The 25465-nt window shown below is 43.2% G+C and overlaps 1 protein-coding gene across 1 annotated transcript in view; it reads right to left on the bottom strand.

Annotated features, from left to right (window-relative positions):
• lamb1a (laminin, beta 1a) overlaps window positions 1-25465 on the bottom strand; it is a 65032-nt gene that overhangs the window by 23425 nt on the left and 16142 nt on the right. Inside the window, exons 8-19 of the mRNA XM_083654947.1 lie at window positions 17469-17589; window positions 16569-16757; window positions 13216-13392; window positions 12310-12422; window positions 10919-10998; window positions 10330-10465; window positions 9890-10048; window positions 9338-9465; window positions 8091-8211; window positions 6918-7095; window positions 1473-1616; window positions 563-794 (exon numbers count right to left, since the gene is read on the bottom strand). Coding sequence (XP_083511073.1) covers window positions 563-794; window positions 1473-1616; window positions 6918-7095; window positions 8091-8211; window positions 9338-9465; window positions 9890-10048; window positions 10330-10465; window positions 10919-10998; window positions 12310-12422; window positions 13216-13392; window positions 16569-16757; window positions 17469-17589 — 1778 coding nt within the window. The remainder of the gene's footprint in view (window positions 1-562; window positions 795-1472; window positions 1617-6917; window positions 7096-8090; window positions 8212-9337; window positions 9466-9889; window positions 10049-10329; window positions 10466-10918; window positions 10999-12309; window positions 12423-13215; window positions 13393-16568; window positions 16758-17468; window positions 17590-25465) is intronic.

Below are 25465 nucleotides of genomic sequence, written 5' to 3'. Positions count from 1 at the left end.
AATACTGTTTTTTCATGAATGTGTTTACATGACTTGAAAAGGTTTCTAAAGTCTTGACTTGAGATCTTGTGTTTGTGTATTAATGACTTAGATTGAAAGTGATGAGATTTGTTCCGGCAGACGACTGAATTTAAATCCAGTTTTCTGAATTTGTATGGAAAGATTGAATTTATTGAAGTTGAAACTGATTATAGAAAATCAAACTCATGATACTCTTACACGTACCAAGTTTTTGTCCCATTAAAACCATATTGCATTGAAAAGTAATGCACGCTCAGTTCTAGGGCCGCACTTCGTGCATCGTTCTGAGCATGTACACAGTTGAGCAATTGTACCCCTCCGCCTTATTACAGTATATAGTATTGAGATATGGTTTTAAGTTTTCTTTACGATATTAAATTGATACTGGACTCTTAATTTGTTCTCACTTGACTCGACATGGACTTGACGTGGTAAGCAGACGACTGTTGCCGTTTGTTTGCTTTCTGAATTTGTATGGAATGATTGAATTGAATGAAGTATTATAGAAATCAAACTCCTCATCATGTGACCTGTGACTGACCTCTCACAGGTATGTCCGGTGGTTTGATCCCCGCAGGCCAGGCAGCGTCCCGTGTGGGCGTCACACTCCTCGCTGTGGCCGTTGCAGGAGCATGGCCGACAGGCGGGGAAGCCCCAGTGCCCGGGCAGGCAGCGCTCACACTGCCGGCCGTACGCCCCGGCCACACACACACACTGACCGCTCAGCTCCGAGCAGAAGCCGTGCTCCGAGCCCTGAGGGTCACACTCACAGGCTGCACACAGGGAGAGAGGGGGTACAGAGGGGAGGGAGAAGGGTTTATTTAGGGATGTACCATTATATTGGCAATCATATCAGTATCTATGTTTACACTCGAACTGTTTTGAGCTGAAATCTTCACTGTAGCCGTGAGCTGAAAGTCCCGCTGTCACTTCACACTCACTTTACACTCACAGCTACAATGAAGATTTCAGCTAAACACAGGGTGTAAATGACGTGTTTTAAAGTCAACTTGGCATCTCAGGGCTTCTGGAGACTTGGATTATCCCAGAGGAGCAGTATGGAGGCATTGTGTGTGTGTGTGTGTGTGTGTGTGTGTGTGTGTGTGTGTGTGTGTGTGTGTGTGTGTGTGTGTGTGTGTGTGTTTCCCTTTTTTTTTTTTTTTTACGTTTGAAAGTTGGTCACCATCCACTGTAATTGTTTAGGAGAATGCTGCAACAGTGTTTTGCTGTGAAACTCCAGGACGGTTTTATGAATTAAAAAGGGTGTGCGTAGATAATAAGTGAATTTTCATTTTTGGGTGAACTTATCCTTTAAATCCTTGAGACCAGATGGTAGAGAGTGAATAGTAAACCTCAGCTAATGTGACAGATTATACCTGCTATGTTTTATGTGTTTATGCACTTTGAGGAGAGCAGCTATAGAAATAAAACCTAGAAATAAATGGTGGTACCTCTGCAGCCGTTGGGTCCGAAGTGGAAGGTGGAGGGGGCGCAGCGGTCACAGTTCCTGCCGACCACGTTGGGCCGACACTGGCACTGCCCACCGCTCGCGTCGCACACGGTGCTGAGGGAGCCCTGAGGGTCACACTTGCATGCTGGGAAATGGAGTCAGAAAGGAGGAGACACGTCAGGGAACCCAAACACTCAACTGCTGCTCCTGCTGACCGCATGCTTGTTAGGGACAAGCGTTAACTTCAAACTGTTATTGTCACAATAATACAACTGTCATGTGTACAGTGTATAATAATAAGTGTCTTCCTGCTGAGAGCTCACGAGCAAGATCTTAACCTGTCTTCATTGACACTAAAACCTGATGTTTACCACTGCTGTTTTAGAGCGCTCACACATTTTCATCATCATTGTATGGAAATATATGGACAATTGGCCAGTTATCCACAAAGAAGAGAAATACACCAAATTACTAAATGGGTACGGCAAACTAACGCTAGTCCGCGTTCAGGCTGGAGGATGACACGAGCGAAAATCGAGCAAACAAAAGGAAAAAAGCGTATAAAATAAATAATCGCTCATAAATCATAATCGAGGTAAAAGTTTGAAATAATCGTGACATTGAGTTGAAGTCATATCGCCCAGCCCTGAAATGGAGGCAGAGCTGCGATGCAAAATGTTAACAGCTGTTTTTCCTTTCAATTCATTAATGTTTACAGTCTGTCAGGAGGCCATTCTCTCTCCTCGGTTTTCTCCTTTTTCTCTCGCTTTTTCTTCATCTGCATTTAAATGTGTTGCTGTGTCTCTTGCCGTCCGCATCTCCGCTGGAAAGAACCTCTTTGATGCCAACCCAAGACTAAACAAGATGAATGGAGGTTCATTAAGATAAGGTAAATAAACACAGCAGGCAGCAGCTGGAGACCAAGGAGCGGTTTGTAATGGCAGAAGAAGCCACAGCTGAGGGACCGGGATAGCTTCACTGCAGAATATACAGTCTGATGATAACGTGATCCAGACAACATGCCCACACAGGCCATGGAATCATCTGATATTTACTGCAGTAAGACAGGGGACCCCAAACTTCCCTTTCATTAAGCAGCTCTGACTGAGGGATCCTGAGGCGTTCCCAGGCCAGTGTGGAGATGTATTCACTCCGCCTGGTCCTCGGTCTGCCCCCTGGTCTCCTCCCAGCTGGACGTGGCTGGAACCCCTTCCTGGGGAGGCGACCAAGAGGCATCCTTACCAGATGCCTGAATCACCTCAACCTCCTTTCTATAGCCCTTTTCCCACATGCGCTTTGTACCGCTAAATGACCGGAACGTGGTCTAATGCCTGCATGTGAGAAAGTCGTCGTGCCGGTATAAGCGCGACCCCGTCGTCCCCGACATTTCACCAGTTTCGAGCCAGTCAGAAGAGCGGTATGCTCTTAAGGGGACGCAAGTGGAAACGGGTCCAGTCATTTTTCGCGACAGCGGTCCTTCAATCATGGGCAAGGTGTAGCCTACACACGTTGCTTAATGTTCCAGCGGGCATAATCTAATCATTCGCGCACATTAAAGCAAACTGGCGAAATGAGCTTGTGATAGCCTAATAAGAGCAGTATGTCAGCTTGCTGATTTCCGAAGGCAACCCCGGACACATCAAACGAAGCCAGTCTGTAAAAAGTGCTTCAACGCGACGCAGGTGAACGGATAAACCGAACCAGCAACTATTTCTCTCAGACACGGATCCCAACTTCTTCAACGTGCATCATCTAATCATTCGCGCACATCAAAGCAAACTACTTCCACATTTCGCTTCGTGCATTTGCTTTCTCTACATACATACAAGCGTTGAGCACCTTGCAAGCCACTGCCATTCTCGCTGTGTCTGTCCTGTGTGGCTGCTGCTCTCGAGCAGAGAGGGGAGGGGGTAAATCGGCTGTGTTTATTACGCTGGCGGCTTGACGCTGCTCTTAAGTCAAACGAGTGTGATTTATTGTGTGACAACTGACAAGCGAACTTATTTCGAGTTTTGCCGACCCCCCAAATAAGCTCCCCCCTCCCCCCGCCCCCCAACATACAGGCAAATTCGCTGATAGATTCCCACATGCGCGAGCCGAAGTGTGAAGGGAAATGTCCGATATTGACTTACAGGTAATTTTCCGGTACGCATGTGGGAAAAGGGCTTATGTGAAGGAGCAAACCATTTTGGTTTTCTCCCCAAATTGTAATTGACCAATTCCCTGTTAGGCCGTCCCGGGTCGGCATTGCTCCACCTCCTCTGACTAGCACATGCTTCCTCTGATACATGTGTAGTCACCTGCCGCTTCTTTTCACATGACAGCGAGGCGTTTCACCAGCAGGACGTAGCACGTGGGAGGATCACGCTATTCCCCTCAGTTCCCCTTCCTCCCGAACAGGTGCCCCGACCGACCAGAGGAGGCACTAGTGCAGCGACCAGGACACATACGCTTAATCCAGGTTCCCACCCGCAGACACGGCCAATTGTCCCTGTATGGATGCAAGACCAAGCCGCAGGTAACATGGGGCTCAAACCAGCAACCCTCGCTTTGGTGGGCAGGAAATCTACCGCTACACTACCCGGATGCCTGCTTTATTCTATTTTATTTTATTTTATTTTATTTTATTTTATTTTATTTTATTTTATTTTATTTTATTTTATTTTATTTTATTTTATTTTATTTTATTTTATTTTATTTATTTTTATTTATTTTTATTTATTTTTTTATTTTATTCTGCTCTACTCTACTCTATTCTATTCTGAGCCATCCTCATTCATATTCAAGTGGTCCAATGATGCTGCAAAAAAAAAAGGAAATAAATGCATTGAATAAATCTAGCAGAGAGACAAGAAGAGACACTGGCATTTTGAGTCCCGTGTCGGTGAAGTGGTTACGGCAGCAGTAGTGGGCTTATATTAGCTAATGTAGCTAACAGCTAGCTAGCTATTTAACATACAGGTGTGTTGTTTGCAGCACTCTGTAATGTCATTTGTCAGTCGCACACAAGGTGAGGTCTGCAGGATCTGGATCAGAACACGTGATACAAAATAATCCATCATTATGGATCAGATAATTGTTTCATCATATCCAGGACACAGGGCCAGGGGAATGTGACGGAGAAGCCAGCCGAGGTTTGTACAAGACCCGGCATGACGGTCACGGAGTCTGGAGGTTGGTAAGACTCGACGAGTGACAAAGGTCGGAAAGCCGACACAGCCAGCGCATGCTAACTACACGGGGGAGGCGGGGCAGGTAGAGACAAGAACAGCAGGGAGGAATATGAGGAAGAGAGCATGGAAAGAAGAGAGATCATGGAAACAGCTGGAGAGTGGAGGGGAGAGAAGAGAGTGGAGGGGAGAGAAGAGAGTGGAGGGGAGGGGAGGGGAGGGGAGAGAGTGGAGGGGAGAGAAGACAGAGGGAGGAGAACGGATACTGGATGATTGACAGGTCAACAGGGAAAGACATGCCGTCATTTCCCAAACGCGTCAGCCGCACTCACTCAAATGGGTTTAATGGCGTTTCTTGGTATTTGAGGTTTTACACAGAGAGGATGATGTGTCAAAGCAAAGAGAGAATGAATGTTGTCAGTCAAAGTTGCTTGCAACAACATCAGTTTTATTTTAACCCTGAAGGGAAATTCTCTTCTCTGTCCCCCCCCCATCCACAGGTGGTCAGAGGTTCAGTGTCTTGCTCAAGGGCACTTCAGCAGAGTGGGGGGTTTAAGTTGAAGAACGGCCTCTCTAACCACAGGCACGACGACGCATGATACTCTCTCACCGTGTCATAAAATGTGTTGTGATTTCCGAAGAAACGGTCAAATACTCGTTCTCAAAAGGCCTACTGGTTTACAATGCTAACGTTAAAATGTGTTTTTCTCAATAGGCCTACTGGTTTACAATGCTAACGTTAAAATGTGTTTTTCTCAATAGGCCTACTGGTTTACAATGTAGAGCTGCAACGATTAATCGATTAATCAATTAGTCGATCGACAGAAAATTAATCGACAACTATTTTGATAATCGATTCATCGTTTTGAGTACAATTTTAAGAGAAAAGGTCTAAATTCTCTGATTCCAGCTTCGTAAATGTGAATATTTTCTGGTTTCTTTACTCCTGTATGACAGTAAACTGATATTATCTTTGAGTTGTGGACAAAACAAGACATTTGAGGGCGTCATCTTGGGCTTTGGGAAACACTGATCGTCATTTGCCACCATTTTCTGTCATTTTATAGACCAAACAACTAATCGATTAATCGAGAAAAGAATCGACAGATTAATCGGTTATGAAAATAATCGTTAGTTGCAGCCCTATTACAATGCTAACGTTAAAATGTGTTTTTCTCAATAGGCCTACTGGTTTACAATGCTAACGTTAAAATGTGTTTTTCCCCACTTGGTGCTCCTTTGTAGGCTCCTTGGCGCCTGCAGAACTTCCGCTTTCTGTAAATGTCGGAATGCCAGTGGAGACGCCTCATAGAGGTCAGCGTATTTGGGTCAAAGTTCAATATAGCTGAACTTTGGGCGCAAACCCTGGCGAAATATCGCGGCTCTTTCAGGCTGCGCAGCTGTTTAGGAGAGCACTGCCGCGTCGTCCCTGATTGAAAACAATGGCTTTGCTCTGCACAATGCAGCGATTGTACATTTGGTGTGAAAGCCCTAAGGGTGGGGTAGGTCGGTAAAATAGATGTTGGCAGAGTTTTTTCATTGGAGGACATAATTTGCAGTTGAACAAGTGCAAACCTTTTAGAACACAGCACTTTATCCCCTCGCCCCCCCCCCCCCAAAAAAAAAGAGAGAAAAAAAGAAAAAACACCACCCATATCCCCCTAGCTAGCCACTAATCCTACCCACCCCTCAAATCCTGACTCTAGCTGACCAATGGAGCTGAACAGTCACATGACGTCTCTTGCCCCGGAAGTGAGTTTCCCATTCATTTTCTCGATAGACATTTAGAAAAATCCTTATATAACGAGTTTTAAGGCTAGAACAAAGCCAACCTGTGACCTACTGAATTGTGAGTGACCATAAAACATTTCACTTGGAGCAAAAACTAAACTAAAGACGGGGGAACAAAAATCTAAAATCCGATTCCCGCCCTGCGCTTGTTTTGTTTCCCGCTAACTTTCATCCTAAAAAAGTTTGGGCACCCCTATGGCCCCTTTTCTTTCGCTCCCCCCAAACACCACCCATATCCCTCTAACCACTATTCCTACCCACCCCTTGAATCGTGACTTTCTACCACCTTCCTATCCCGAGCTATTTTCCCACTAAACTCACTAACTAAACTCAGTGACTGACTGACTGAGTGACTGACTGACTGACTTTTCCATGATTCCCACAACTAGAAATCCCAGTGACAAACATCACACATATCCGAATCATTATAAATATCACATGTGACTTTCCTTTGTTGTGTTCCAGTAGAGACGGAGCAGACGTACCTTTGGCTCCCTGGTGCAGCAGGGCGGAGACGCTGAAGATGTAGTTGTAGCAGATGTCAGTCATGGGCGTCTTCACCACACTCTGGCTGTTCTCCAGACAGCGGTACCTCTGGAAGGTGTCCCAGGCCGCGCCGGGGAAGATCTCCTCCAGGTTCTTACAGTGAGGCATCAGCACGATCTGCGGGCCAAGGTGGACCCAACGGGGGCAGGATTAGTGATGAAGATAGTACTGAAGATAGTACTACTCAATAATAATGTTTGTTAATAAAGAAATTATAAGAATATACCAATGAACATTTTATCATACTCAACTCAGTAAATCCTGCATACTGATATCTATATCTCTATTTTTGTTTTTGTGTTCTGAGAGTTCAGAGTTAAAATAATTATTCTAAGAATTCTGACTTTAAATTCAGAACAAATATTTTTTCATGTGGCTCTAATCCTTCCATACTTTTCTTTAAACAATTTATTATTAATTAAAGAAAAACTACCTTTCCTAAGCCCCTTTTCGCTGTACCGGCAGAATGTTAACTTTCCCCTTTCCTGTTATACTCAGCAAGGACACGTCTGTTCAAAGGTAACATTATTAAGTCATATTTCATGGGTATCTCATTCAATCTTCACGGACATGTTACATTGTATAGTCACATCTTACTTTAGCTAATATTAGCCAAAAGCTAGCTAACTAGCTAGCTATAGCTACATCAAGAAGAGTTAGCCTAATGTCAGATCACCAACTCCCTTCTTATCTCTGGGTAATTCTAATTCATGTCATCTTAAAAATGTGTCAGCAACCAACCTAATTGTCCTTTCCCAAATCCCGTTACGTAATGTTACCACAGAAATAAGGAGGAGGTTGGTGATCTGACATTAGGCTACTCCTCTAGACGTAGCTATACATTAGCTAGCTAGTTAGCTAGCATTTTGCTAACGAAAACTTAAGATGTGACTATATACAATGTAATTTGTCCATGACTTAGTAATGTTACCTTCTAACAAACGTGTAATTGGTGAATAGGTCCATAACAGGAAAGGGGAAAGTTGACTGCTGGTATAGCAAAAAGAGGCGGGACTTAGGAAAGGTCAATTGCAGTATTCTGTCAAATAATCGTGAATGGATATTTTTGTCTGTATCTTTCAGCCCTAACGGGTGTGAGTGTTTTTGCTCACCGAGTCGATGAGTGTGTACGGAGACTGCACGTCGCTGAGGGCGGAGTACCGTGGCAGGCTGAGGCGCACGGTGTAGTTGAGCCCGGTCTCAAAGCACACGGGCCGCGGCAGAACCACGTAGCTGTGGAGGAGACACAGCCTGGTTTACAACCATCCTGATAGCGTGATCTCACACTCTGTGTGGCTCTGCGTATCAGCCTGGACTCCAATCCATCCCCGTCCATTTCAGTGTGTGGGAGTACTTGCCTTGACAGACAACTCCTTCTGCCAATCAGCATAGTCAAATCCAATCGAAATCCAGTCAAGAGTGAAAACCTTTTTTTCCACAGACAAACTGGTGCATACTCTTGGTTCTTGTTTAATTGCTGTTATTGGGTCTATTTCTGCAATAACTGCACTTAGGGCTGTGTTTACTCTGCTAAGGTTAATGTTGCCACTTGTGGCTTTGGGAGCTGCCATATTGTTTTGCCTGATTCGCCAGCTGTCAAATACAAGGCAGGTCCCTGATTGGCCCGTGCACTTTGTAATTTCTGGAAATCTGCTGGGGGCGGGCTGGAGGCCAGACTGATCGCCAGAACTAGTGTCCTCTAGTAAGAGAGTGGCGTCAGCGGAGGACCAAAATGCGAGACTCATTAGCCAATGAACAGCCAGGAATGGGTCTCACGCTACTTTTGCATGCTAAAACAAAGCTGATAATGTACAATTTGATTCAAGGGATGAAAAACCCTTTCAAAGTACAACACAAACTGTCTATTTTGCTGCAACTCGACAGTGCTGCTTTTTTTACTCAAGAGTTCCACTTTCTACTTCCTGGAAAAAAAACTGGTCCATTGGAGTGAATGGAGATGTCGGAACTCTTCTATTATACGGCTCTGGCCAGAACCAAACAGAATGTGAGGTCATGTGATCAGGATGGTTTACGGGACAGGACACTCTAAACACACACATCATTGACTTACTTTGTGTGTACACTAGAGTTATATGTTATGGTTAATAACATCAACACAGGAGGAGAGAGATGTCTCTGTGTGGAATCATCCTTCAGCCACACACACACACACACACACACACACACACACACACACACACACACACACACACACACACACACACTCACAGAAAGGCACATGCACACTTGCACATACAGACACACTCTACAGACGCACACAGACTCTCTCTCACACACACACACACACACACACAAACACACGCGCTCGCATGCGCGGATGCTAGTTGGTGTGTGTTACCGGGAGGCGGGGTGCAGGGAGAGGCTCTGGTTGTCGTCATCAGGCATGGTGTTGGCACAGCGGCTGTCGGCGGTGATGGGCCCGGGCCGAAAGACCGTCATCAGAACCTCCTCCCACTGGTCCGGCAGCTGCAGCACAACACATCCAGACAGACTGCCTTAAAGCCAGCCCTCCAGTATATACAGTATATGCTGTCTGTGGTGTCATGTACCAAAAACAATCTAAGGCTAATTCATATTAATGACCCAATCTGTTCTGATTGGCTAACCGTTTCATGAGTGAAACGTGAGACGCCGCAATCCAGCAGCTACAGGGAGGGAAGTCCAAACGGCTCGTTTAGAAGCTCGCCTTTCTGGATTGTGTGCACCATGTTTAGAAAGCACATCCAACACCTTTGAAATCACCCTTTCACTTTTAGACCACAACATATTGTTTGGGAATGTTGCTTTTTAAAATGGATTGACAAAAAAGACTCTCACTATGAAGGGCATTGAATACAGTGAAGGCTTTTGATCTCCCCCCATCAGACAGAGGAGCCGCCCTGCTTCCCACCTGTGGCTCGTAGCGGATGACGATGTCGTACTCCATGGAGTGGGGGATGTTGTGGATGGAGAACTCCAGGAAGGCTCCCTCCGGCACGTTGACCAGCCCGATCCCTGTCCAGGTGGGGCTGCGGTCCTGAGGCTGAGGCCGCGGCACCACCGTCACTCCCTGAGGACCAGACAATTGTACTCCCTTATATTACTAGTTACTGGAAAAATTATAAAATTACCCATTACCCAAAATTACCCAACACTGCATAGGATAAACTGGGGGTAAGATACTTATTGAATTGAAGTGAATTTAATTGAATTAGATTGAATTGAAGAAGAAGACCTTGGTCATATAAGTTTCAGTTACAAAAAGGGGCAGAAAGCTGACGGAGAGGAAGTCTCCTCTGAGCACGGTGACAGGCTGAGGGGAACCAGGCTGCGAGGTGACAGGTGACTCACGGGTCCGAAGTTGGCGCTCTCGGCCTCGTAGGTGTAGTGGTCCAGAGCGATGAAGTAGAAGCCGGACTCCACCTGGTCACAGCGACGGCCAAACATGTGCTCCCTGCACACACACTGACCCGTCTCCTGGGAGCAGCTGCAGAGAGGCGGGAGGAAAGGGGGGGGGGGGGGGGGGGGGTCAGACATAGAAAAACATATGGATCCTGGGATGATATTCTTATTTCATGATCCGATCCATTTGTAGGCGACTTATTAATAGGCTGAGGAAGGCAGCAAGATGAATGAAAAGAATAGGAGTTTGTGAAATCCTACACGCAAGAGGGTAAGCTAACCTGGTAGCTAACGTTAGTATAATGTGTGCGCAATGACGACAATTCTTTCTGACCAATCAGTTAGTCTGCAGTGTTTTCGCATCACCTTTTGGTATCACCTCAGCTCTCTTGGAACCATGACAGAGATGGTACTAAACAGGTACTTGCACAGTGGAAAACCAAAAAAGACGAGTGGAGTTGAGTCGGGACTATGCGGTGGTCTCTTTTTGAAACAGAAAAGCCTTTGATGTTTTCAATCAGCTGAACTGTGAACTCACTCGTCGTTGATGGCTCCGCCCAGGTCGCAGTCACATGGTCTGCAGCCATCCATGTCGTTACTGAGCCCCCAGTGGTGAGGCTGTGGGAGTCACACGCACGCACGCGCACACACACACACACACACACACACACACACACACACACACACACACACACACACCATTTAAAAAACAGGCCTTAAACGACATGTCATTATCGACCTCCCACCTTGTTCCTCTCTAAAAAGCTGGTTGCAAGCTGTGGATGGATATAAAGTGGATTGGGACTTTCCCTCCCCCACACCCCCCACACCCCTCCCCCACACCCCCCACACGCCTCCCCCACACCCCCCACACCCCTCCCCTCCCCCACACATCCCACTTTCCCCACACCCCTCCCCTCCCCAAGCCAGACCCCCAGCTGGCTCACAGCTGGAGATTTACAGCTGGAGTGGGACAGCAGCGAGTGGAGCCAGAAAACCACTTACACAGCAAAGCTGCAGGACCAGAGAGCAGAGTAGTTTAAATGGCTCTTGAGTGCCACATCTGATTATGAAACATTAATTATAAATCATTCTTAATGTTTGTTTTAATCTCCTTGCACCACCAGATCGGTGTGGTTTGCCACAAAGGACGGTACAAGTTGTAGAAAGTTGTAGACGACCACAGGAAATCATTTGAAGTAGTTGAGTCTACTTTTCCGTGATTGGCAACTGACGCAGAACGACCTGAACGGTATAAGCGAGCGTTCACATTGCGTCCGGCGATACAGCGTTTAGCGAGCCTATCTTTTAGCTCTGAAACAAAGCACTGTAAAGCAAAAATATTTCTATAATCATTCACTTATTGACTATAGGAAAATAACCGCTGTCTGGGATCAGCCTCTCTTCCATCTTCAGTTGCTTGGTAAATAGCTGGACACATAATCCAAATTAACTGCAAAATGTCACGTCTGACCAGCAAATAAAAATCAATCCCAAAGATTTTAGTTTTATAATGATATACTTTAAATGGAGAAAGGCAGCAAATCTTGGCATTTGTGAAACTGTAACCAGCGAATGTTTTGTATTTTTGCTTGATAAAGGAATAAAACAGTTAATCGATCATTTAAACTAGAAATATTGCGCGGTTAGCACGCTCATTTCTAGCATCGCATGCTCGTGCTTTGCATTTGTAGCACGCTCTGCACGCTCAACTGCACATGCGGGTGAGAAATTGTGCGCCGCGCGGAACCCATCCGCCTTAGTATAATAGTGAGATTTTAATCGATTAACCGCCTTAGCAGCTCTGTAATATTCAACACATCACATGGTACTGCTCTTAGTCAAAAGCATAAAACAAATGCTAAGAATAACATGCAAATATCAAGATGTGGTATGTAACGTTTGCTAAGGTGTGTGTGCGGTCCTCACCAGACACTGGTCACAGTCTCGGCCGGTCACCAGGCGTTTGCAGTAACATTCTCCAGAGTGGGCGTCACAGGGGTTTCCTCCCGGGACGGTCCCCAGAGGGCTGCAGGTGCAGGCTGCAGGACACCAACACACACTCACTCATAAGCTACTTCATATCAAGCATTTCTCTGTTATTACTTTGTTGATACTCAATTTCCTGATTTCTTATGGACGTAACACTTGGTGCTCTGGAAGATTAAGAAAAGTAGTGAAGACCTCAGGTTTATAGGTGCTCACTGGGAGCACCAAGATCCGGACCTCGGTAATTATTTGTTAAAACAAGATGGTGCAGTGTTTGACAAGCTCTCGCCAGCTCAGTTTTTAAGCCAGAGCGAAGCTTCTGTTACTAGCTGAAACTAGACATCCAGACAAATACGAAGGTACCAGACCTGTTATGCTGGCTCGCTGGAAATTAAGCATAACATAGCTCCAAATTCAGCAACGTTTTTAAGAAAGGTAAATTAACTATTTTAAAATCGGTCCCTTGACCTCTCACATCAAGTTATGTGGATGAAATTGGGCTCATTAGAACCGCAAGAGTCTTACAGCCATGTGTCTGACCTACCGATATGTCAGCTGCATAGAGTTTAAGAGCTCCAAGGCCGCCCATTTGTAAGCAATGAGATTCGTTTGTCAAGCCCCCAAATCAACCCTTGTCCGACCCATGTCTGAGCCAAGACGAGTTGGGCAACACGGATTAACCCTTTCAGACACAAGATCAACCTCGATCTGAAAGGGGTATGACAGTGTGTATACTGTATGTGTGTGTGACAGTGCGTCTCGTGTGTGTGTGTTTGTGTGTGTGTGCGTGTGTGTGTGTGTTTGTGTGCGCGTGTGCGTGTGCGTGCGCGTGTGTGTGTGTCTCACCCAGGCAGCCCAGTTGGGGGTCCCCCAGGCCATAGTGAGCCGGTCTGCACTGGTCACAGCGCTCTCCCTCCACGTTGGGCTTACAGCGGCACTGCCCGGCGATCAGCCCCGCCCGCACGTCCGTCAGGCCGTCACAGATCCCCCCGTGCAGAGAGCCCAGATGGTCACAGTTACACGCTACGGAGACACACGCAGGACAAACTTCAGCTAACACATTTTCAGTGATGGAGAGAGGCTCAAATAACCACTATTCTTTCTTCTCCGAGTTCTAAACAAACGCAGCATTTAACACGGCAAACTCCACTCAACGGGGGTGCCGACTCCGAGCCACTATTTTGACCCAGCTGGACATCGTATGCACTAGCAGAAAACACAACATTTATCCACAGTGGAGGAAGGTAAAGAATAAAGAATTGAAAGCGAGAGGGAACGGTGGGATGGGAGTTACTGGATTCACTGATAAGAGAGCATCATTTCTACAGCTTCACGGCTCATTCTCAGTCTCCACAGTGGACCAAGCTCAAAATAACATACAGATGCCCACTGAAAACATACTGTACAGATGGCCAGTCTGAAAACATACTGTACAGATGGCCAGTCTGAAAACATACAGTACAGATGGCCAGTCTGAAAACATACAGATGGCCAGTCTGAAAACATACAGATGGCCAGTCTGAAAACATACAGATGGCCAGTCTGAAAACAAAGGAAAGGAAATGACCAAATAGTAATGTTATTTCTCAACTCATAAACAGGAAGCGGATAAAGAGGACAGACTCGCTGTAACATCCTTTTCAAAGACAGAAAGCGAACATGCCATGGGAAAATGGCAGAGTTCACACTTACTGAGTGACGAGACAGCGAAGCACGAGCTACCAGAGATGCTCACAAGCGATTTTTTTTTTGCAAGTCCAAGTCAAGTGACAAGTCTTTGGTCACAAGTCCAAGTCAAGAGTGAAGGCTCTTATGGATGAGCGTTCTATCATCTGCTGCATGCCATCTGGTCTGCTTAGAAATACTGCATCGCTAAAACTAAGGAATTCAAGGCATGGATTTTATTATCCTTTATCTATTAACATTACAGTATCAGCATTGATTAGTTGACATTATTACTTAGTAGACATTTCCTGAATGTTAATGTGCCAAAAAATATATATCAATAAATAAAGATTGTTCACGAGTTCCAAATCTCAAGTACGTGTCGAGTCTCAAGTCTTTTGAGGAGTCTCAAGTCAAGTCTCTCAACTAGTCACTGTGTGTGCTTGAGACCGAGCTACAGAAATGTACACTAGCGATAACAAATAGAGTGAAAATGAACTAAAAGAGGTAAAATGTCAAACACAGAGGCAAGTACCAACACAGCCCCCCCTCCCCCCCCACACACACACACACACACACACACACACACACACACACACACAGACATCTGAGGCCTCATTAGACCGCTTGCGTTTCAAACATGAAAGTCAAGCAGATGACAAACCAGCCACATAGCTGCGGTTAGGGCTACACTGTAAAAAATGTTTATCAGAACAAGTCATTTGGTCTCATATTATTCAATCTTATTCTAACTTATTTTTTGTCAACTTACATTTTTTGAGTGGGCTGTGATCGTTTTACTTGGTTGCATTTCCAGGTTACAAGTGTTAATATGTTGAAATAAGGCGGATCACTCCACTAAATGTCTCAAGAAGATTCTTAAAACAAGTCGATTGCACTGGCAACCTGTGGGACTATCTCACCCCAATGACAGATGTTTTTCAAGTTTAATAAAAGTAACGTTTAAATTTGATTCTTTTATGCAGGGGGGGGGGGGGGGGGTAATTTTGCCTTTATTAAATAGGCCAGTAGGCAGACAGGAAAGGTGGGGAGAGAGAGAGGGGATGACATGCGGCAATGGACCACGGCTCGGATTCGAACCCGGGTCGCCCGCGGTAAGCCTTTGTGGTACGCACTCTACCAGGTGAGGTTTTTTTTACAGTGTGCAACCAGAGGGATCTGATCTGTCTTCAAAGCCCAGGTGTTCCTCTCAACTCATCAAAGAGCCAGACATGACATGAACATTTCATATAAATGATATATTTTAAAGAGAGGCAGGAAGGGGGGCAGGAGTGAAGGCAGGATATGAGGAGCGATAAGAGAAAGAAGCTTGGAAAAAGGAGCCCCCTCGCTCAAATCATGGATGCCTATGTGATCATTATTATGTTATTATTTTGATCCCATAGACACTCAACAATTGAGTCAACATAGAACCTATTGCCGGTCGACATACTAACTACAGACTACACCAAATACTTAAAAAGGTCTGTCTGACTCTGAAGGCATTTATTTGGTCTGACTCTTGGAAAGTGGGAAAAACTGTCAAATTCCCCAAAACTAATGAATCTCTGAACTATCTAACGAAATCACACACATTTAGGCTATTCTATAAGATCTAATTTTAATAATAATAAAAACAAAATATATATATATTAATAATTTAATATTTTTTCCCATTAGCTATCTTGTAGTTCGCTCACACTGTAGCAGCTATGCTGTAGTTAGCTCTCCGCCAAACACTGGAATTTCCTAGCGTGAATGGTACATTCAACACACCATGACATCGCCAAAAGCCCATATTTCCTAGGCACAGTTGAACGTTGAATGTCATCTTATTTGCCAAGTCAGTCAACAAGGCGAATATCGGCCAATGCCGATGTACGGCTGATAAATGCATCCCTAGCCAAAACATGTCAGAGATAATTTTTAAACCATATTCTGTATAGAACTTGCCAAAGTCATTTTACTGTATGTTATTTTTTCACTTCAAGCTGAGACTTCCTTGGCTTCTCTCTCTCTCAAGTGAGATATTTGCAGCCTCTGCCAAAGAGCAGCTTCCTGTCTGACACAGCTCAGCTTGAAGAAGCTCAGAAACATAAAGGTGCAAAATGGTACTAAAAATGCTTCTTTGGAGTGAAGCCATAGAAGAACCAGACCTACCAGATCTACATTGTGATCTACATTGTGTTTCTGTTCATCTGCTCTTGTAGAGCCTCATGTGCCATCGCACGATATATACTGTGATTTTCCATTTTGCCATCACCCACCATCCAATAACTAAGAACTAAGAACGTTTTAAATTTGGGATATAAAAGGTTCTTGACCTTATTCACATGGTGGCCATTTTGAAGTGTGTGAAAATGGGCAAAGCCTTTCTTTAAGCGTATCTTGGTTCACGACAGCAGCACAGAATGGGCTGGACTCGCTCTTCCAAATAGTTTCCCACCCTGAGTGTTCAAAATGGCCACCTGCAGACTCCTGGTTTGTGATGGCACATGTTGGAGACCTACTCTACCTGGGCAGCGGTCACTCACGTTCACAGAGGTTGGGGTCGCGGACGTCCCGCTCGGGGTGCTGGAAGAAGAAGGGCTGGCACTGCTCACAGTGCTGTCCTGCTGTGTGGTGCTGGCACGCCTCACACACGCCCCCGCTCACGTTCCCCGTCGACACAAACACCGCCATGTCGAAGTGACACGAGTCAGAGTGGTGGTTACAGTTACACTCTGGGGAGAAGGAAGGAGAGGAGAGGAGAGGGGGGGGATAAGTGAGTGTTTACAGCAGGCAGATGCTGTAAACAGATGTGACATCTCTCCTGTTTGAGGACCAAACACTGAGGATCTGAAGGCACAATGAAGCTGTGGAAAGACTGAGAGGATGAATCACGTACTGACTCCCACAGTGAGGAGTGAAACCAGAGGGACATTTGTACAAACTCAAATACACAACTCTTCTGCTTTATTTTGCAGGACTAAGAAAAAAGCAGGACTCTTAAGGAATAATACATTTCTATCTTATGACATTTGTGTTCAGAAAAGAAATGCAATCTCCTGTATTTTATGATTTATTGAGCATTAATGAATATCAGAAAACTATACGTTGAATGTCGAAAAATGTAAAGAGTTTGTAGCTACATATCAAAATAAATTGAATACGGTACTTGAGAATAAAGAGAGGAATAAAGTTTAAAAAACATCTTGTTCTGAAAACTTAATTGAATTGATAGATAGAGCTCTTTGTATTGCAGTAACATGGAAAGACTTTGGCTGTCAACGAATAGATGTGAAGCCCAATTTATTTATTTATTTGTTTATTTGTTTGTTTGTTTGTTTGTTTGTTTATTTATATATATATTTATTTATTTATATATTTATTTATTCATGTATTGAGTGCGAAAAACGCAAAATAAAATGCTAAAAAATAGAAAAATGTCTCACTCTTGCAGGCGTTTGTGTTCTTGCCCTCGGCCGGCCTCCAGGGCAGGTCGTGGTAGAATTCCTCACACTTCTCACAGTTCAGACCCTTAGTGTTGTGGTTACACATGCAGTGACCATGCACCTGAGAGGAACACACACACACACACACACACACACACAAGTTGCACTTGAACACACCACAAAGACTACAGCCGACGGTCAACTAGCACTAGCACTTAGTTCTGCTTCTGTTTGAGACCTAGGAGGACTGTTGATGTACAAACCAGATACATGAAACAAAGCAGTGTTGTTTGCCTACCATTTTCACACCACACTGGCTTAGATGGTTTCCTAATACAGCTACTTGTAATCTAGAATATTTCTGATAAAAAGTTGTAAATGGCGCTGGCATTGTCCTGTCTGTTCTTTTGCTTGTGGAAGAAGAAAGGAAGAGGCGGAGGTGAAAAATAAGGAGAAACCACCACACTACCGTAATCGCTTTCAGACAGACGCGGTTCTGGTTCTGGCTCTGTGAGTCGCAGAACCTTGGTGCTTTCTGGCGAACCAGCCCGTGTTCACACCAGTTTAAGCGGAACCTAAGTGGGAGGACATTATTCGGTAGTCCTTCTTCAGTTTTTTAAGTTTATTAATTATTTGGTCTGGCGTTCGAGTGAACCCAGCCTTGGCCATCTCTTCCTCAAGTTCGGCATACGACTTGCTCTTTCTTGTACTGCTTTCTAGCTTTTCTTGAGATTCGGTAGATGCCCAAATTGCCACTAAACATTTGGTTTCCTCAGGAGACCACCGCAAATTATTTTTCTCCATGTTGTCACTGCCTTCTTCTCCTTCCTGCTCGTTTTCACAGCCTAGAATAAGACACGCCCACTGACGATGTCATGGTACCCAAGGGAAAACCAACTATTTTTTGGTTCCGCTGAGAACCAACTTTTCAGGTTCTGAACCAATTATTTTTTCGGTCTGAACGCGCCCTGCCGGTGTCAAAGCCCTAAGTGGGTGATATCATGCAGAGACAGGCTCAAGGGGCGTTCCTGAAGGCCACGTCATGGTGAAAATATCTCTGTATTAGAATGATCAGATGAGATGAAGTTGAAAAATGAGAAGAATGTTTTTGCGTGTGCCCTCCCTTCTCGTGCACTGATTCACTCAAGCTGCTGACCAGCCAATCAGAGTGATTTCTGTCACCGACGGAGATTCAACATGTAGAATTGGCTGAAAAAGCCGCATAAAAAGCCGACTAGAGCCAACGGTGTGCGACACACCGCAAAGACTAGGGCTGCACAGACGCTCACCGATGGCCCGATGTGTCCGGGTCTTAAAGGGACACTTCACCGAAAAACGATGCCGATTTATTTCGCACATGATCTCACACATATCTGAAAACTGTAAAGACTTTTGCAGGCATTCCTTTAGTTGGGTAGTTATTGAGATTTGATTTGAGTTAGGTGTGGACCAGTGAGGTCATCAGAAGGCACTGAATCAATGTGTACAGTCTTGTGATGACATCACCGGTCCACACGTAACTCAAGTCAACTGTCAATAACTATCAAACTAAACGAATGCCTGCAAAACTGCGTACAGTTTTCTGATCTGTGTGAGATCATGTGCGAAATAAATCAGCATTGTTTTTTGGTGAAGTTCTCCTTTAAGACCCTCCAGAAAACAAAAAAGACACTATGATACACTGTTTTGTAATCAGCATAGCTGCAGTGCTGTTGTCAGGCAAGACAAACATGAATCAGTGTTGAGTTATGCGTTGTGTTGTTTATTTCAGAAAGCCGGCTGAGACTGGAGTTTAGCTGTTGGTTTCATGTTGGAATCAGTTTTAAAATGATTACCTGCGGTGACAGTGTCTGCCTATTTCTCCATAAGGGGATTGCACTTAATCATTTGAAGCTTTGTGTAGTTAATTAATTGCTGACGGAGATTTACTGTCTGGGATCAAGAAGACTGAATTAATTCTTCTAAGCTTTGTAGATAAATAATCCTGTTCATTACTACTCCAGGAAGATAGAGGGCGCTGTGAACTGCAGACACAGTGTCTGGGCGGAGCCTAGACCAAAGGTTATAAAGAAGTAAGACCTCCTTTGTTCAGGGTCATTTGCCATCTTGAGGAAGTAGGGTAAGCAGGCAGTGATCCGGATCCGTGTATGGACTTTTGTTTTTGTAAATAAACTATGTTACAATTTACTCTCTAGTAAATGGACTTATTTAAAGGTTAAAACGAAATATCTCACCACAGTTTGGTTGCCGAAACCCGTGTCGAGGGGGGAAGTATAGTGGTATAGTCAGAGCAGGCTTTGGGCCTGAGGTTTGGGGCCATTGTTTCACGTCGGACCTGAATTCCTGTGGAGCGCGCAAATCAACAACAACACAGGCAGAGCAGGCCGGCGAGAAGCAAATGGAAAGCCAAGGTGAGTTGTAATTTGATTATTTGGAAATGCAAAAGTCTAAGTGTGTTGTGTGTTAAATGTGCCCAATAGATGATTGGTTACCGAATGATTAAAAGAGCATAAAGAATAGCGTGGAAGAAAGATTGCTATGTTGCTATTGGGAAATTTGATTAAGAGGCAAGTTGGAGCCTCAAGGATCCACTAGGTGGAAATCATTAAACATTATAAGGTAACTGAGTTCGGTAACTAATCATATTATTGATGTAACAGATATTCTGCTGCAGATTGTGTAGGCCTACCAGTGAGAGAGAATTAAGAACCTAGGTAAATAAATAAAATCCTTAGAGGCTGTGCGGGAGGGGGGACGATCCTTTGTTCAGTAGTCTCTTAAAACAGACTGTTTCATCTACTTCTGGCGAATGCAGCTATACACATATGGTGGAAGCATTTGACCGTTAGATGGGGTTTTTATCAGGAGCAGAATCGTTCACAAGGAGTGGGAATGAGACCTTAGAGGCCTGTAAAGTTTATGCTCTAGAGATAAAGACCTGAGAAAGCCAACTTGTCTGTTCTGGGAGACTGTTTAGTACAATAGTTAGCAGTGGCTAATGTGCTAACAAAGAAAGGGGAAGTCGCATTGGCGACCCATGAGACCACAGTAAATCCTTAGAGGAAGCGGAGTAAATGCTTTGAAGTCGCCGGATTTCCCCCGGTTGGGAGATAATTAGCGCTATATAAATAAATAAGTAATAAAACGTACGTTAGTCATCCAGTGACTGAATTAGCTAGCAAATAAAAAGTGTATGGTAAGGAATGTTGAAGGGAGTTTATGTGAGAAACGGTAAGCTTAAAAGCTGGCCGCTCTGAGATAGTGGCACTCAGGAGATTTTGTATATACTGAAATGAAAAGAGACGCAGTACCAGTTGTGGTTGCACAAATTTAATAAGACGATGCTTCTAAGTGTGAATGCTATTCAGTTGCTGGGATGAACAATGGTAGCAGAATTTGTTGCATGTGGCTGTGTTGTTTTACCGCGGTTGTTTGTTAAATCGGCTTGTATGAAAGAAAATCATTGACTATCACATCAATAGTTTCTATCCTCAGCTGGGGCTTAATAATTAGGGAATTAATTTATAAGCCAGCAGCTGCTTTACGCCGGTTGTTTATTGTGTGAGTTGGGGAGCACATGGCTGTCGGCCATTTTGAGTGTTGTTCACAAGGACAATGGGACTTGTAGTCTTTGTGGGAATGAATGTACTGCATGTGTAAAACTACAAATATTATACTCAAACGTGATTAGAAGTAAAGCACATGATTGTATAGTAAATAAGCAACTTGGTAAAATAAAGTAGAATTAGGGGAAACTTTGCTGTGTAATAACCTATTTGTGTAATTTTCAGAAATGGAGTTGAGAAATCAAGATAAGAAAATCCTGCCTATCCAAGAAATGATGAATCTGTATGGGCTCATGGCAGCAGAAAAGACAACTGAGTGGTCTTATTGGACACAGGGTTCATGGCCAGCTATGGGCACTTTTGAGAAAGCGAAATTAAATGCAGTGTTAGAACAATTATCTCTTAAACAATTGGATGACCAGGCCCGAAGGGAACATGAAATAGTATACAATTTATGGGCTGCTCAGATCGCCAAAAGACAAGCAGAGGAATTCTTAGTACAAGCTATGCGTCAATTACAGATAGTTAAACAGGAGAGTGTAGAATTATTGACAGGAGAGGAGAAAATAAGTATAACTGAGGCATTTGTAAATACAAAGCAAACAGAAATTGCAACAAAAGACAGAAGAGAAGGATTTCACAGGAAGCCACCTCACCCCCGCTCCCTTCAGGTAAATAGGGGGGGGTGGGGTGTGACAGCAGGGCAGCCTGATCAAAGACAAAAGAACAGAGACAAGAGGACAGGATGCTTTTGTTGTAAGAGTGAGGAGCACAGAATAAGGGAGTGTCCTTACAATGTGCAGGCTCCTTGAAGAATAAGAGTACAGAATGACTCCAGTTGGGTAAAAGGACTTAGTTATTTAACATAGTGACAATGCATCTCATCCCTTCTTCCTAAACAGAGATAAGAAGAGTTGAAGTAGGGGTGAGGGGGTAGAAAACAATAGCATTGAGTGAGACTTTGAGATGGTAAGATTTCAGGTGGAGAGCAAAATGAAAATTTGGTTGGGAATAAATAACACAGAATTGTCTAATTATGGTAATATCAATATCCATATTTTGAGTTGAATTTCGGATTCTTCCAATTTATGTTGCCAATTAGAATTAGAGACAAGGTGAAGGCTATGAATATAAACAACACGATGAACCTCATTTCAGATGAAGTCATTGTGGGTTAGAAATCCTTTGTTAGTATTTTATTGTGTTACACTGCTTTATGAAGATCCATATTTAACTTTGCTGAAAGTTGAGAAGAAGAGAAAATGAATTGTCTACCGTGATTAAGTCACAAGTAAATAAAGCACTATGTTCTTTTATTTCAGACGGAGTCCAGCTGAACTGGAGAAAATGAGAGCACAGAAAATTAAGTAATAAATGAAAATGGGAAATCTATGCTGTGTTTAACATAATTTGTGTGTGTTTCAGGGAAAGGAACCATGGGAGGAAGAGAGGAGGCAGTTGTTGTGTGCAGGAAAATTGTACATTATGAAGGGTATTAATGTTGGTTTTAACATTTCAGAAACAGGCCGAGATGAGATGAGCGGCTGGAAAAAACCCACAGTAGTGAAGAGCTGATAAGTTTCAAGCAAAGGTAGTCAGGAATTATATTTACACAATGTTGTCTTGTCATTTAAATCTCTGAGACTTAACAGGAATGGGAGGAGAACTTGGAATAATCTAAATGCTAATTTTCTTACAGGGGACTGTAGGCTGAGAGGTGATGTCATGTAAAACTCTGAGGTGAAGCATAACATTACTTTACTTGCAGGAAGGAAGAAAAGCTGTTATTCCTGATTTAATATTTTCCTTTAGGTCGGACATGTGGTGATTAACAAATCTATTAGTGGGGAAATTAAACATCTGAATTAAATTTTAATTTCACAGAATGAGCAAGAGCGCTCACTACAGGATGTGAAAGCGATTGGTCCCCAGTAGGTGTGAGTATGCAAAAGGGAGTCAACACTAACCAAGCATTTGGCTAAAAAGAGGAGAGTGGGCTTTGTTTCAAAGAAAAACCTGCAGTGCAAGCTTTTGGTTACAGGAGAAGAAAAAGCAAGGCCAGTTCATGTTAATCTGTTATATCAAGGGGTGTCATTTAAGAATGATGTGCAGGGACAATTAACTCTTATTTTTCAGATACCAAGAAGGAGGGGAAGCAGTGCTTAAGTGGAGAGCTTTAGTCAGTGCTTCAGCATAATAAAGCGTGGAAAGAGGGTAATCATTTAAAAGGAACTAATAAGACAACAGAATTTTGGTACTATTTTCCTTTCACAGAAGGGGAGTTGAAAAGAATTGGAAGTCATGCTGATCAAAGGTTTTATTGCAGCAAAAGTGATTGAAATGCTAATTTGAAGACCGAGAAGAGCCGTCTGTCTGTCATTGTAAACAGGGTTTGAAGAACAAAATTTGAATGTGAACTCCACAGTGGGTAAACTCCAACTAAATTAAAGTGTATTGGTTAATATTCAGTCTAATTTTATTTCGTCATAAGGAAGTGTGGAGGTTTGATGGAGAAAATAATCTTGCTTTTTAAAAGTGTAAATTGTCATTAATCTGTATGCTTGTCTGTTATACAGAGATGGACAATGGAGTGAAAATCTGGAAGCGATTTTCAGAGGGGGGAAGGAAGCGGAGAATAATGAGAATAATGAAGAATTAGGGAGTTCAGACTTGTGACTGTGTGTATGAGAGGGAAAGGGACGGACTTGACATTTTCGGACTGACTAGGAGAGAATTTTATTTGTTATAGAATCTAAGTGAGCTCAATACTGTAGATAGAGAATGGTTATTTGTGTTATTTGTTGTGTGATTAATTGTTTACAGGATCAGAAAGTAAGGTAAGTATGACGTGGAAATATGGGAACAGCTGAAATACTGCATGAATTAATACACTAACCAAACTAACTAATTCATAACTAACTATGAAAAGTTGATTGTTATAACCAAAGTTATTGGACAAGTAGTCGTGGAGGGGATCGAATTCATGGCAGGTAATATTGAAGAGGAATTAATTTAAGAGGTGAGATGAATCATTCTTTATACAAATTATGCTGTTAATGTCAATTGAATCCTGAAGATCCATGTTTGTGTGGTGCTATGTAAATAATTTAAGTTATGTTTGTGTCTTTACAGAGAAGGAAGTGGAGACGGAGGATACAAAGAGCCAAAGAGGAGGGTTCAATGCAACAGATAGGAAATGACTCATTGATGGAACACTGGACAATTAATATTTGAAAATGTGTGATACAATCAATGAATATAGCAATTAATAATATGAAAATATAGGAAAAATAGTTTGGTGAGTATGAAAATGTATACAGTACAAATTTAAATGTTGAAATAATGAGGGAAATTGTCCAGTGTTGCAGAAAGAGTCGCCAATGATAAGTTGAGTACAAAGTGGCATATTTGTATAATGTTTCTTGTTGAATAATCTTCAGCTATTTGCAATTGTAGTAGTGTTATTGATTTAGTTTAATGCTGAGATACTGTGTGATTTTAAGCGAAAATGTGCAATCTGGAGTGTGCAGTATTTTGAGATGAATTGGCAAGTTGAAAATTCAATACAGGTTTCTAAAGCACGGCCCTGAGGCCGAATGAGGTTTGTGGACAGATTTTGAGTGGTCCTTGGATTGTCTCTCAAAATATATTAAATATGGCCTCCCATTGATTAATAAGCCAGTTTACTTTGCAATTTTCCCTCACCTAATGCTAACCCTATCATCATACAGGTTGTCTAAGCCAAGTAGAAACAGCGTATGCAAAACAGAACCAAATAATGTGGAACGTAAGGAAAGAGGGGGTTTGATCTGATCACACGGAAGTTAAGCTTTTGTGTTGTTAGACCAATAAATTATCAAATACCCAATAAAATAAATTGTAAAATTGATGGCTTTTGAGCCAAACTTACATCTGCCATGAAGTCTTGGTTATGTGAAATCCTTGACAATGAAAATAGTATTATGGAAAGTACTGGAAAATCCTTGAATTTCATTTTGTAATGTCTGCATGAACGCTGGTTATAATGATGAAAAATGCAATCAAAATTAAACAATAGCAGGACTGTTGAGATAAACTGATGTATGTAAAAGGAGAACTAAGATTAGATTTTCTGTTTCAGGAAAACCAGGAACATCGAGGGAGACATCGAGTTCAAGACAAAGGAACTTGTCAATAAAACAGACAGTTTAGCAGTGAGAAAGGATATTGATTTAATGAATGAAGTGGAATGGATGGAGTGTGTGTGAATAGCAAGTAGGTGGAGCCAATGAAGACGACCCAACGCGAGGACGAAGAAGAAATAAAACTGCCACAAGAATCATGCACTCCCTAATTGAATTCAGAAACATATGCCAAATAATTGATAGTGAACTATAAACCTTGAAAGCTGTTAAGTGTAATAATATGTACTGTAAATGATTGAGTTGAATG

This window comes from Poromitra crassiceps (assembly GCF_964638095.1).
Source record: "Poromitra crassiceps genome assembly, chromosome: 18".
NCBI classification, from domain to species: domain Eukaryota; kingdom Metazoa; phylum Chordata; class Actinopteri; order Beryciformes; family Melamphaidae; genus Poromitra; species Poromitra crassiceps.
The sequence above is the reverse complement of the archived record's forward strand: the minus strand, read 5'-3'. Positions and strand labels throughout refer to the sequence as shown.